General features: G+C 37.5%; 1 protein-coding gene across 1 annotated transcript in view; it reads right to left on the bottom strand.

Annotated features, from left to right (window-relative positions):
- Positions 1-15,020, bottom strand: part of ZNF704 (zinc finger protein 704) — a 208,234-nt gene that overhangs the window by 149,932 nt on the left and 43,282 nt on the right. The window contains exon 2 of the mRNA XM_027089793.1: positions 13,294-13,535. Coding sequence (XP_026945594.1) covers positions 13,294-13,535 — 242 coding nt within the window. The remainder of the gene's footprint in view (positions 1-13,293; positions 13,536-15,020) is intronic.

Here is a 15,020-nt window from a genome sequence, read left to right as displayed (position 1 = left end):
CCAAATAAGTTCACAATTTTCCATTGTCAACATAAGATATTGCTTGAAGCTCGGGTCATTTCCTAACTTTGAACTCAAAGGTTAATGAGTTTCTCAAGTTCTTTCTAAACGATACAGTTCCCAAAGAGGCATTCTATAAGGAGAAGATGACTTCATTTTACCCAGCAAGTGATATATATGACATCACTATATTTTAAAACCCTGCAAAACAAACAGTGCCGTATGGTTCAATTTTTTTCCAGCAGCAAACTAACAATCTGGAGTACTCTAATAAATTGTTGTTAGGAATATTTTTGGCCAAACTTTTCTTTTTCCCTTGTTACAACTGGTTTGCTAATAGATTTCTTTAGCTTTAGAGTTATAATTAGAAGACAGTCTCTACTTTGCGTAATCAAATTGTAATTGCTGTTTGGGTGAAATCCAACCCGTTTAAGCATCAGTACTTCCAAAAAAAACAATGTCTGGCAAAAAGAGGATAACAAATGCCATGCTCTAATGATCCAGGTTATCTAATAATGTTTTCCTAACAGTTGAGTTTTTATTGTTTTTTAGAGTCTGGACAGCAAGTGATATTAGAATTATCAATGTACTTTAAGGCATCACATTTGCAACTGACAATAAATTAATGTTCTCTGATGAACACTAATGATGGTAATAAGAAACAAAAATTCACTTGGGGTCAGAAACCTCCCAGTCTTAGGTCTGTCGTTTGTTAAATTTGTGCTCCAGTGCCTGAATTTATTTCCAGTGCCCGGAGAATTTCCAAACACATACATCTCTTGCTTCAGAAGCCAAAAAGCTCAGTTGCAGGCCCTGGTGGAACGAATGAACATAACTGTGTTTCTAGCTCCCCACCCTCCTGCCCACTTTCTAACCGCCTCCCTAGAAACTCTGTAAGTCTTTCAGAAAACTCCATCCTTTGTTAAATCAGCTAGTCATTTTCTGTTGCTTACAACCAAGAAGCCTCACATCTACTTCAAAAATGCATCTCAAGTCTGTCCACTTGTCTTCATCTCAGCTGTCACCACTCTATGCAGTCCAGACTCCCATGACATCTGTTCTGCACTAAAGGAGCAGCTTCCCGACTAGTCTCCCTGCACCCACCTTGTCCTTCTCAAACCCAACGTACATGTAACAGTTAATGTGATCATTCCCAAATACAAAAGGAACATTAATCATTCTTCTCCATAAAATTCTTCTAATTGATCTAAATATATACTTAAAAAACCTTTAACACAATCAATATAGCTCAATATGATTTGCCTCCTGGGTGCCTCTCCAACCTCATCTCTTGCCGCTCTCCCCCATTCTCTGTGCTTCAGCCACACTGGCCTTCTTTCTTACCTTGAGGCTTGCAGGCATACTCTCCCCTACCTGGAATACCTTCTTCTCTAGTCAGTCTGTCTAACACCTCCTCATTCTTTAGGTCTCAGCTAAAGTGTACTTGCATTAAAGAGGCCTTTCCTTATGCCTCATTCTAAAATAAGTCTTCCTACTTATGGACCTCATAATACCCTGTACATTCCATCTATTAAAATTATTATAATGTATAATTATGTGTTTATATTTGTGTTGTTTAGAATCTCTCTCTCTCCTCAATTCTACCAGGGCAGGAAATATGTCTATTTATTTTACCTTGTATTCCAGTAGCTGGCACATAAAATCCACTTAATTAATAAAGATGTTGAATAAATTTAAAAAATGCACATTACTCAGTGAAAGAAGCCAATCTGAAAAAGCTGCATATTATATTATTCCAACTATAGACATTCTGAAAAAGGCAAAACTATGGAGACAGTAAAAAGATTAGTGGTTTCCAGGAGTTCAGGGTAGGGGAAGGGATCAATAAGCAGGGCACAGAGAATTTTTTAGGGCAGTGAAAATACCCTGGATGGTACTATAATGAGGGATACATGTCCTTATATATTTGTCCAAACCCATTTAATATACAACACTAACATTTAGGGAAGTAAACTTGAGGACAAAAACGATGACAGATGTTGATAACAGGAGGGGTGCTCTGCGTGTGTGGGGACAGAGGGTATATGGGAAATCTCTGTAACTGCGTCTCAATTTTGTTGTGAACCTAGAACTGCTCTGAAAAATAAAGTCTTTTAAAAAATAAGGTATTGAGGAACAAATCTTAAAAAAAAGAAAAAAGAAACAGAATATATAACTTTCTAATCAAGCTAGATCAATAAAACAAAAGGTAGGAAAAAGAAAACATAGTAAAGCATGGTTTAAAAAAGAAAAAAAGAGGGCTTCCCTGGTGGCGCAGTGGTTGAGAGTCCACCTGCCGATGCAGGGGACACGGGTTCGTGCCCCGGTCTGGGAAGATCCCACATGCCGCGGAGCGGCTGGGCCCGTGAGCCATGGCCACTGAGCCTGTGCGTCCGGAGCCTGTGCTCCGCAACGGGAGAGGCCACAACAGTGAGAGGCCCGCGTATCGGGGGGAAAAAAAAAATTAAGATGGTGAAAAATTCTAAACATATCAGTAACTATAATGAATACAGTGAGTAAAATATCCTATTTCAAGAATATACTCTATATTTCTATTCTCTGGATTATTTTCTCAATTATAAATAATAAGATGAAAAATGTTTTGTATCTCTAACTTTTTAAAATAAAATCTAATTATAATAATCTAATATTAAAAATATTAAAATATTAAATAATAAAAAATATTAAAGCTAACAATCTAATATAAAAAGATTAAATATTAAAAATATTAATAATCTAATAAAAATATTAAAAATCTAATATTAAAAAATCTAATATTAAAATATCAACCTAACAAAAATTGGGAGGTGCATATAAAGAAGTGCTTAGGAGTTATATCATTAAATCCTTATAACATAAAAGAAGAAAAGTCTACAATTAACAGTCTAAAATTCTACCTTAAGAAACTAGAAAAAGAGGAGGAATTTACACTCAAAATAAGCAGAAGGAAGGAAATAATAAAAGAAGAAATCAATGAAATAGAAAATGGACAAACAATAGAGAAAATCAATATATGTGAAAGCTGGCTCCTTGACAACAGCCATAACACTGATAAACTGCTAGTTAGACTGGTTAAAAAAAAAAGATGACACACTGACCAATATCAGAAATGGGAGAGGGAACATTACTGTAGATTCTCCATCTTTTTTAAAAAGGCAATATTATGAACAACTCCATGCTAACAAATTTGACAATTTATATGTAATGGATAAATTCCTTGAAAGACACAAATTACCAAAACTGATTCAAAAAGAAACATGAAAGCTGAATAGCACTACAGTCGACCCTTGAACAACGAGGGGGTTAACCTGCGTATAATATAGTCGGCCTTCCGTTTTCACGGTTCCTCCACATCTACAGATCTAACCAACTGTGGACCATGTAGTATTATAGTATTTACTATTGAAAAGATCTATGTATAAGTGGACCCGCACAGTTCAAACCTGTGCTGTGCAAGGGTCAACTGTATATCAATCTTAAAAATTGAATCTGTAATGAAAAACACTCCCATAAAGAAAACTCCAGGTCCAGATGGCTTCATCAGTAGACCTACCCTTTAAGGAAGAAGTAATACCAGTCCTAAAACAAATTCAGAAAACAAGGAGGAGGGAACACTTCCTAACCCATTTTATGAGGCCATCATTAAACTGATATCAAAACCACACAACAATATCCAAGTAAATAAAATGATAGGTCAGTGGATGGAAATGAATGAATCCTTAATAGAATTTTAGCAAAAATTGATCCTTTGATATTTAAGGGGGTTTTAGCTCAGGAATCCAAAGCTGACTCAATGGTCGAAGACCAATCAATGTAACTCGACACATTAAAATAATTGTTAAGTATGCTCACGTAGATAGATGCATTTTTTTTACAATATTCAACATTTATTGATGATAAAAACTCTCATCAGCTAATTAGAAATGGAAGAGTACTTCCATGCTCTCATAAAGAAAGAAAACAATCCTGCAGCTATCATCATTCTTAACAGTGAAATATACTGAGTGCTTTCCCCTTGAAGAACAAGATAAGGATACCCATTTTTGCCACTTATATTCAGTCTTACGTTGGAGGTGCAAGCCAGTGCAAAAAGACAAAACATAAATGAAAGGTATACATACGGGAGAGGAAGAGTAATGAGTTGTCTTTATTTGCAGGCAGCATGATCATTTATGTAGACCCTCCTAAAAACAAATCTACCAAAAAAACTAAAAAACCTAATGCCTGAGTTTAGTAAGTTTTCAGTATAGTTGGTCAAAATATAAATTGTATTTCTCTGTATCAGCAATGAATAACTTGAAGTTGACATTTAAAATAATATCATCAGGCTTCCCTGGTGGCGCAGTGGTTGCGGGTCCGCCTGCCGATGCAGGGGACGCAGGTTTGTGCCCCGGTCTGGGAGAGTCCCGCATGCCGCGGGGCGGCTAGGCCCGTGGGCCTTGGCCGCTGAGCCTGTGCATCCGGGGCCTGTGCTCTGCGGCGGGAGAGGCCGCGTACCGCAAAAAAAAATAATAATAATAATATCATTTGGTGGGGGAGCGGCCAAGACGGCAGAGCAGGAAGACCCTGAGTTCACCTCTTGCCACGGGCACACCGAAATGACAACTATTTACAGAGCAACTGTTGATGCGAATGACCAGAAGAAAAGAGGAAAAGATCTGCTACAACTAAAGATATAAAGAAGGAACCACAGTGAGATGGGTAAGCAGGGCAAAGATGTGGTACAGTCAAGAGGCCATAACCCCGGGTAGGCAACCCACACATGATAGGATAATTACAACTGCAGAGGTTCTCCCCAAGGCGGAAGGGGTCCAGGCCTCACACCGGGCTCCCCACCCTGGGTTTCCGGTACCAGCAAGACGAGCTCCCAGAACATTTGGCTTTGAAGGCCAGCAGGGCTTACTTTCAGGAGAGCCAAAGGGCTGGAGAAATAGAGACTCCACTCTTAAAGGGCGCACACAAAATCTCACACATTCTTGGACCCAGAGCAGAAGCAGTAGTTTGAAAGAAGCCTGAGTCAGACCTACCTGCTGATCTTGGAGAGACTCCCTGAGAGGCAGGAGGCATCTAGAGCTCAGCGTGGGGACACAGACACTGGTAGCAACCATTCTGAGAGCTCATTCTACCAAAAGGACATTGGGGCTGGCAAGTGTCACTTTGGAATCCTCCCCCGAGCATGTTAGCACCAGGACCTTGCTTGCCCCACCCACCAGCCTGCAGGCATCAGTACTGGGACACCTCAGGCCAAGCAGCTAGCTGGGCAGGGACAGAGCCCCACCCACAAGCAGGCGGGCTTCTTTAAGACCCCCGAACCCACAGCTGCCCCAGGACCCAGCCCTGTCCACCAGAGGGCCCAAGACCTGAAACTAGGCCTAGTATCCCCCAGGGTCCCACAGCCAGCCATCTCCACAGCTGGCCCTGCCCACTGGCAGGCTGATACCAACCCCTGGACTCACAGGGCCCTGGCTCCACACTGGACCCACAACCTGGCTCCACCTACTAATGGGCTGGCACTAGCCCTGGGACCAGCCTCACCCACCAGTGGACAAGGCATCAGCCCCAACACCCTCTGGGCCCTGGCCACACAGAGTAAACTTAAGAAAATAAAAATCATATCCAGAATCTTTTCTGACCACAATGCCATGAGACTAGAAATCAACTACAAGGAAAAAACCGCAAGAACACAAACACATGAAGGCTAAACAATATGCGACTAAACAACCAACGGATCACTAAAGAAATCAAAGAAAATTTAAAAATACCTGGAGGCAAATGAAAATGAAAACATAATGATCCCAAATCTATGCGAAGCAGCAAAAACAGTTCTAAGAGGGAAGTTTACAGTGATACAAGCCCACCTCAGGAACAAGAAAACCTCAAAGAAACAACCTAACCTTACACTTAAAGGAATTAGAAAAACAAACAAAACCCAGTTAGTAGAAGGAAAGAAATGATAAAGATCAGAGCAGAAATAAATGAAATAGAGACAAAAAAACTAAGAGCTGGTTCTTTGAACAGATAAACAAAATTAATAAACCTTTACTCAGATTCATCAAGAAAAAAGGAGACAGGGCCCAAGTCAATAAAATCAGAAATTAAAAAGGAGAAGTTACAACTGACACCACAGAAGTACAAAAGATCATAAAAGATTACCATGAACAATTATATGCCAATAAAATATTTGCAAATGATATATCCAACAAGGGGTTAATATCCAAAATAAACAAAGAGCTCATTGAACTCAGTATCAAAAGTTGCCCAACAACCCTATTAAAAATTGGGCAGAGGAACTGATTACACATTTTTCCAAAGAAGACATACGGATGGCCAACATACATATGAAAGGATGCTCAACATCAGAGATCATCAGGAAAATGCAAATCAAAACCACAATGAGATATCACTTCATACCTGTCAGAACGGCTATTATCAAAAAGGCAAGAAATAACAAGTGTTGGTAAGGATGTGGAGAAAAGGAAACCCTTGTGCAGTGTTGGTGGGAATGTAAACTGTTACAGCAACTATGGAGAACAGTATGGAAATTCCTCAAAAAATTAAAAATAGAACTGCCATAAGATCCAGTAATTCCACTCCTGGGTATTTTTCTGATGAGAAAACAAACACTAATTCAAAAAGATATATGCACCCTGTGTGCATTGCAGCATCGTTTACACTAGCCAGGATATGGAAGCAACATAAGTGCCCATCAATAGATAGATGGATAAAGAAGATATCACACACACACACACACACACACACACACACACACACACACACACACTGGAATATTACACAGCCATAAAAAAGGAATGGAATCTTGCCATTTGTGACAACGTGGATGGGCCTAGAGGGTATCATGCTAAGTGAAATAAGTCACAGAGAAAGAAAAATACTGTATGATTTCACTTATATGTAAAATCTAGAAAACAAAACAAATGAACAAATATAACAAAACAGAAATAGCTATAGATACAGAGAAAAAAACAGGTGATTGCCAGAGCAGGGCCGGGGGGAAGAGGAAAGAAATAGGTAAGGGAGAATAAGAGGTACAAACTTCCAGTTACAAAATAAATGAGTCACAGATATTCAATATGCAGTGTAGGGAATACAGTCAAAAACTATGTAATGTCTTAGTATGGTGACAGATAATAACCAGACTTATCACAGTGATCATTTTGAAATGTACAGAAATATTCAATCACTCTGTCATGTAGTAAGAACTAACATTGTGCTGTAGGTCAATTATACTTCAAAAACAAACTCTCTCATAGAAAAAGAGATCAGATTTGTGGTTACCCAGAGGCAGGTAGTTGGGGAGGGAGAATTAGATGAAGGCAATCAAAAGGTACAAACTTCCACGTATAAGATAAATAAGTGCTAGGGATATAATGTACAACATGATAAATATAATTAACACTGTTGTATGTTATATATGAAAGCTAAGAAAGCAAACCCTAAGAGTTCTCATCCCAAGGAAAGGTAATTTTATATTTATTTAATGTATCTATATGAGATGATGGATGTTCTCTAAACTTATTGTGCTAATCACTAGATTTCTAATCATTTCATGATGTAAGTCAAATCATTATGCTGTACATCTTAACTTATACAGTGCTGTATGTCAATTATATCTTAATAAAACTGGAAGAAAAAAGATTACCAAAAAAAATTAAATATTATTTAGAACAGTATCTAAAAACATAAAGTACTTACAAATTAAGTTAACAAAATAATGCAAGATCTAAGCACTGAAAACTACAAATGCTACTGAGAAGAATAAAAGAACTGGGTGAATGTAAAGACATTTTGTCTATAAATTGGAAGATTTGATGTTTTTATGATATCAATTCACCCTAAACTGACCTATAGATTCAAATGTAATAACAATTAAAATTCCAATAGGCTTTTTTGAAGGGTAGAAAATGGTAGAATATTCTAAAATCTATATGGAAATCCAGCAAACCTAGAAAGATATGTTTAAAAAAGCAGAACAAGGTTGGCATACTCATACTACCTACTATCAAGACTTACTACAAAAAAAAAAAAAGACTTACTACAGCAATCAAGAGGGACCTAGAGTCTGTCATACAGAGTGAAGTAAGTCAGAAAGAGAAAAACAAATATCATATGCTAACACATATATATATGGAATCTAAAAAAAAAAATGGTTCTGATGAACCTAGGGGCAGGACAGGAATAAAGACACAGACATAGAGAATGGGCTTGAGGACATGGGGAGGGGGAAGGGTAAGCTGGGATGAAGTGAGAGAGTAACACTGACATATATACACTACCAAATGTAAAACAGATAGCTAGTGCGAAGCAGCTGCAGAGCACAGGAATATCAGCTCGGTGCTTTGTGACCACCTAGAGGGGTGGGATAAGGAGGGTGGGAGGGAGACGCAAGAGGGAGGGGATATGGGGATATATGTATGCCTATAGCTGATTCACTTTGTTGTACGGCAGAAACTAACACAACATTGTAAAGCAATTATACTCCAATAAAGATGTTAAAAAAAAAGAGACTGTAGTACTGGCATAAGGATAGACACACAGATACAGAACAGAGGAGAGTCCAGAGCTAGACACGCACATATATGGTCAGTTGATTTTGAAAAAGATGTCAAGGTAATGCAATGGGGAAAGGCTAATCTGTCCAACAACTGTAACAATTGGATATCCATATGGGAAAATAAAAAGAAACCTCAATCCTTACCTATAACCAGGCAGAGTTAAAATGAGTAGAAAATTTCTCCTCCAAAAGTGGCTCTCCTGAGTCCTTTATGTTTTATTTTCTGGTACTTACAGGCTTTACCAACATGCCTAGTTTACCCATCAGGACAGGTCAAACACTGAAATGAGCATTACTTGGACTTTGAAAGAATTTGGTGTTACCAACGGTATTCAGTCAGGCCAATTCACAGATGTCTCGTGCTACTGCAATAGCTTGGCACACATCCCAAGAATTGAACAATTCCTTCCGACTAGTTCTACGCCCTACATCCCTGGAAAAATCTTTAAATTCCCTACTCTGGATTTCAAATCTTTCTTTCTTTTCCCCAAATTTCCACCACTAAACTGGGCATGTTTCATTGATTATCTGGGCCCAGGCTCATCATCTTTTTCCAATAAGGCTAAAATACTGTCTTGGCTAATGGACCACTGAGCTCTGCCCGCAGGAAATCTCTGACTGGCCTTTGTCTTTACTGACCTTGGCCTCCTATTCACTTCTTGGGCCAAACTACAGTATTGGATTTTCGTTCTGGCTCAACTCTTCACACTCCCGTCTCTTTGTATTCCTCTCCTTATCCTCTTAAAGCTCATTTTCCTAACTCGCCATAGAGATCACTAAAGCTAGTATTTTCCCTGAAGATTAAAAAATACTTAAGATAACATGTTTATAATTAGTAACTCCTCATTTTCAATTCACAGTCTCTTTCGGAGGGAGCTGTTATCTTTTATAACCAGACATTACTAAATGAATAAGTGATGAAACCTTCAGAGAGAGGGATCAGTCATTTAAAGGCTGCTGTCCCCACTGTTAGCACTGACACGCCTCGAACAGGTCACCTCACGCCCCACCAACTTATTCCTCCTCCATAATCTTTAAAATTGGAAAGAATTTTTTTTCCATCAATGATAGATCTTTAGGTCCAAAGACGAACACTGCTCATTCACATGCTCTCTTACATACTCTTGTGCTCTTCCTATTTAGTTTTCTCCCCTGAAGAACCTGGAATAATTCAAGGGATATTTTGAGGACCTCACCTTATAATGCATTCACCCCTCTGCACCACCCCCCGCCTGCCCCCCACCGGAAACAAAAAAAGAAAAAAAACACTGTTTCTTCCTGAAATCAATCAAGCAACATCCCGTGGGTAAGTGGACTCTCTTGCATTAATATAACTCATGTAATTAATATAATGCAGGAGTCCCGGTGGCCTTGCGAGGCAGTCTCAGACACTTCCATCCAGCCTTCCCTCACCCCTCTCCCTCACTGGGCTCAGACCTGCACCTTAGTCTGACTCGCACCTCCTGCCTTCCCTGCCTCCACCCACCCCAGGTGTTTATCCTAATAAAACACTTGCACGTTCAATCCTATCTTGGCATTTGCTTCTCAGATGACCCAGCCTGCCACATCTGGATTAATAACTTACTTAAATTTATGTTTTCCTGAAACTAGCAGCTCTTAAATGCGTCCTCAGAAAATGGGTAAAGAAACGGATTTTGTAATGCAGATCTCAGATACAGAGTTCCTCCTCTGTTCCATTTATCCCCATCTTGAAAAAGATATTAATAAAAGGAAATTAGGCTTTTAAATAGTTGTGTCACACTAACAACTTTCCTAATACTAAGAGATTCTCCATTACATACAAATTCACCCAGTTCTAATGAGAAGAGAGCAAGTTATTTGATATTAACCACTTAGGTGTCTGGCTCTCTGATGGTAAGGTCCTGGAGGGTTAGCATGCTGCCTCATTCACTTTTTTACTGAGTACTGAGTTCATAGCAGGTACTCAATAAATGTCTATTGAATGGAGATGAAATCAGTGATGCTTAATTGCAGTGAGGTACAGTGATTAAAGAGGGGCGTGGTTCTCAGAACTTTCTAGGGATATGAAAAAACATATAAAATATACCCATTGTTTTCATTACACAAACCATAGAAAAAACTTCATATTTCATCTTACAAACCACAGAAAGTGAAGTTCAACAAAAATCCTGTTAGCTACAGTGGCAATAAGCAAAATATAAAGTGAGAAAGATTATAGAGAACTGATTTTAAACCAATGAGGAGCTCTGCACCAGTCATACTCTATTCACCTAAAATCGTTGTCCTGCCCTTCTAAGAGCTGGCCAATACCTAATGTCTGGATTTAGAAGAGTAATAAGTTGCAATAACCATGTGGCTAGATATAGCGATACAGAATATGTATATGGGGTATATATAATACACGTGTGTTATATATGATATACTATATAAGATATAGATATAAAGGTTTACTCATACCAATATTCCCGTATACCCGTAGACTTACTCAAGTCTCATTATTTACGTACTGCCAACAGATATAACGATTTCTTCTAAAAAAAACAAAAAGAAAAATCCTGTATCTTCCTACATGTCAAGTAAAGGAGTTTCTTTAAAACAAAATATTGATCTATTTAGATGACAGTGGAAAGTTTACATTTACAAAATAACTTGATAACAGTAAAAGAAAATAGAACAGAAAGAGTGGAGAGTTAGATGAACTCCACAACTTCTGATTCCTTCATCATCACTTTAAAAAAGAGTAATTTATTTCACCAACTGTTGGCATATTTGTGATAATTAAACTCTTACTACAGCAATGAAAATAAGTGTATCACTGGAGATCTCAAACAATGAAGCTTTAACTAGTCTTTCCCATAATAGATTAACACATCTAAGCTATACCTTGTCATTGGGGAATTGTTGCTGCACATTAACTGGGTTTCCAATTAATGTCCCAATATTGTTTAAAGAACTCCATAATAACACTGGCTTGACTTTTAAGTGCACCCAGTGAATTTGAGAGGGAAGAAAGAATATTCCACACAACAGAGCCAGAAAAGGCAGAAAACATTTTTCTTCTTCCTCTCTTCATTATTTTCCCCAGAAACTACTGCAAGTGGGTAAAAATTAAAGACTAAAGATATACCTAAAACCATCGATGACAAGTTAAAATTATGAATTCCAGGTCTTTGAACATATAAAATGGTCTAATGAAAATTTTATGTAGAGTAAGTTCTACAGAATTGCAAGTTGACCCTAAACTATGTAATATTGGGAAGTCTAATTCTTGTCCTACAGGCTTAGCAAAAAAATAAAACCATAGCTCTTCACATTTCAAATTACATGTCATTTTACCTATGAGTCAACCAAATAACGGATATGAACTGAGGTGCCTACCAGGTTCAGGGCATGATAAGACATTTCATAATGAACCCCCAGTTAAAGGAACTAATCCTAAAGAATTCAGCATGTATTTTATATGAATAAATGAGAAAAGCAAATAATTCCAAGTAGTTAAACAGAGGTAATGAATATATGAAAAGTTTCAATTAAAAGTTAAGGAAAATAGAGAGGCCTATAATTTTATAAAGTTTGACAAATTTGGTAGAAGAATAGAAAAATATGTATTTTTCTAGAGAAGATACTTTTGATTTCATATAAAAAGAAATGAAATTCTAATTACAAAAAGTGAATCAGTAGAAAAGGAACATTTATTCCTTTTCTAAAGATACTATTTTCCTAGTTAGCTATCAGAAACCACTCAAACAAACGCAGAACTTCTCAAACAATTGCTTATAACGTTTCATTATAGATGTTTTTTGGTAACAAAATATATTTCACATATTAAAAATAAGCAAGCTTTCATGCTACAGCATCTCCTTTCTTTTCTTCATTCAACAAATATTTATTGAGCTCTTAATATATAATTCAACATGGTTTTAATACTAGGGCTACACCACTGAACAAGATGGACTAAAATCACGGCCAACATGGAACTTACTTTCTAGGTGAGATAAATGACAGGCAAGAAAATAAGTAAAAGGTCTAGCATGTATATTCTACTACTATTCCACTGTCATTCTGCCATAATGTTGTCCTTTGGTTCAATGGCGCTGGATGTGGTTTAAATAGAATTACAATGTAATAAAAGCCTTTTAATATTTCAGATAAACCCTCTTGGCCCAGTTCTAAGCTAGATCTGTCTTAAAAGGATTACCATGATATAAACCTGGGATCACCAAACTTTTTCTATAATGAGTCACACATAAATATTTTAGGCTTTGCAGGCCATCTATGATCTATATCCCATATTCTACACTTACTTTTCCCTTTAAAAATGTAAAACTATTCTTATCTGGCAGGCCAAACAAAAACAGGCCAGGGGCTGAATCTGCCCTACAGCCATAGCTCTCCAACACCTGACCAAAAGATATGAGTATTCTTGCTTTTAAGTGGCTATGCTCAGTCATACATTTCATGTTTCTTTTATTTTTTTATATTTATTCTTTTGCTCTTGTTGTTCATTTGCCAAAATCTAATAAAACATTCTTTTCTAGAGCCACAGTAGTTCCAACTACTACAGCCTGAGTCAGTTCTGAAGAGCACGGCCACCTGCTCTATTTCACACAAGCAACAGGAAAATGTTCTTGGCAGAAAAACCTTCCTAAGTCTATACTTTAGAGAGATACGGCGGAGACTATACATGCTCTCCACTGACTTCCTGGAGCAGACACATATAAGGTCTAACGGTCCCTTACCTTGCTGGAGGAACGTCAATATTGGAAGAAACAACTTTTCGTTTTTGTTCAAGGAGACAGATGGAGCGAGTGTTTTCTTTTTCATGGTCAAGGACTCGGTTGACTTTTTTGGTGTCTGCTGTTTTCACATCCTCCTCCATGGCCAAGGGGAACAAGTGTTGATGAGACAGTTTTTTACTAGAGTCACGTTTTAAGTCCTCTGGTTGAAATGTGAAGGCCATTTCCCGCTTAATGCTCCCCACCTGTGAAATGAAATGCAAAAATTCTTAGTCACCCAAAATATCAGCTTTGCATGACTATGTGCAGATGGCCATGACGGGAGACCACAGACTCTGCTGTCCCTGTTCATCTTGAAGATTTTATAGTTTAAATGGGAAAAAAGTCACACAGAAATCAAATAACTGACATTACAAAGTAATGCACAATTGATGCACCACCTGTCATAATGCAAACAAGAAGCATCGCAAGCACAAGAAAAGCCTTTCAGATGTGCAAAAACTTCGAAGGCTTGAAAGCGTGAGACTTAGAAAAATCTAAAAATTTAAAACATTATTGTTTTCTCTTCTACAACTGAGAAAACTCAATTAAGTAAATAAATTCTTAAATATTTCATGCTGATTATGTTTAATGAAGAGAGCTATATATATAAAATCAAGCCTTATATCTTTGACTATGATACTGATCTTAACCACACTCTTTATCTAATGAAGAATTGTTTTTTATCCTTTATTTATAGCAGTTAAGATCTTAATGAAATCCTTCATTAGTATGACAATTAAAAAATCATATTAATTTTTCTTATGATTTTTTACTAAATGCAATGGTGATTAAAGTTTAAGACTAATATGAATTTAGACCTCAAGGAATTAAAACTGGTTAAGGAAAATAAAGAGGCCTATAATTTTATAAAGTTTGACAAATTTGGTAGAAGAATAGAAAAATATGTATTTCTCTAGAGAAGATACTTTTGATTTCATATAAAAAGAAATGAAATTCTAATTACAAAAAGTGAATCGGTAGAAAAGGAACATTTCAGATTTTAGGACTGTGATGACTGAAAAAGGAGACTAAAGTTAAAAAAGAAAAAGGATTTTGTAATGTCATTGGTGCTGTAAATGAGGTCTGGAGTGAACTTGTTAAAGTCCTAAGTACACAAAGAAGAACCAGACTATCTGGCAACCCAGAGCCTCACTCATCAGCAGAGTATGTTTCAAAATATGTGCATGTATAAGACATTTCACAGGTCCAGAGACAGTCTCTCCCTTTCATGAAGTCAGTGTACATAGTCAGTAAAGCTTCACTCACCCACTTAAATAGAGGATATGCTTATTTGTTTCTTTTTAATTTTAGTTAGGAGGAAAAGCACAAAGCATGTGATCAAACAGATTTAGAATAATAGGAGCTAAAGCCATAAACATACAGCATCTTCAGAATAAAATGAGAATATGTGGGCCCAGTAACAGCAGAGACTGGCAAAGTATGGTATTAATGACTAGAAACTCTCAGACTAAAGGAAAACTCTGAAGTATATGTGTGTTGGGAGTCACAGGACCTGCTCACATATGTATTCTTCCCGAGCCCAGGGATGACTTGTGCCTCAGGATTGCCTTGGCTGGAATGTATCTTTCACAAGAACACAGAGCCCTAAACTGAGCTCCCTGCTCTCCTTGGCCTGCACTTGTCAGGAAAAAGAGAGTATCTTCCATGGTGTTCCTGCCAGACCGAGC

This window comes from Aethalodelphis obliquidens, unplaced genomic scaffold (assembly GCF_003676395.1).
Source record: "Aethalodelphis obliquidens isolate GAN/ISIS:26980383/991018 unplaced genomic scaffold, ASM367639v1 scaffold68, whole genome shotgun sequence".
Classification (NCBI taxonomy): domain Eukaryota; kingdom Metazoa; phylum Chordata; class Mammalia; order Artiodactyla; family Delphinidae; genus Aethalodelphis; species Aethalodelphis obliquidens.
This window is presented reverse-complemented; position numbering and strand designations above follow the sequence as displayed.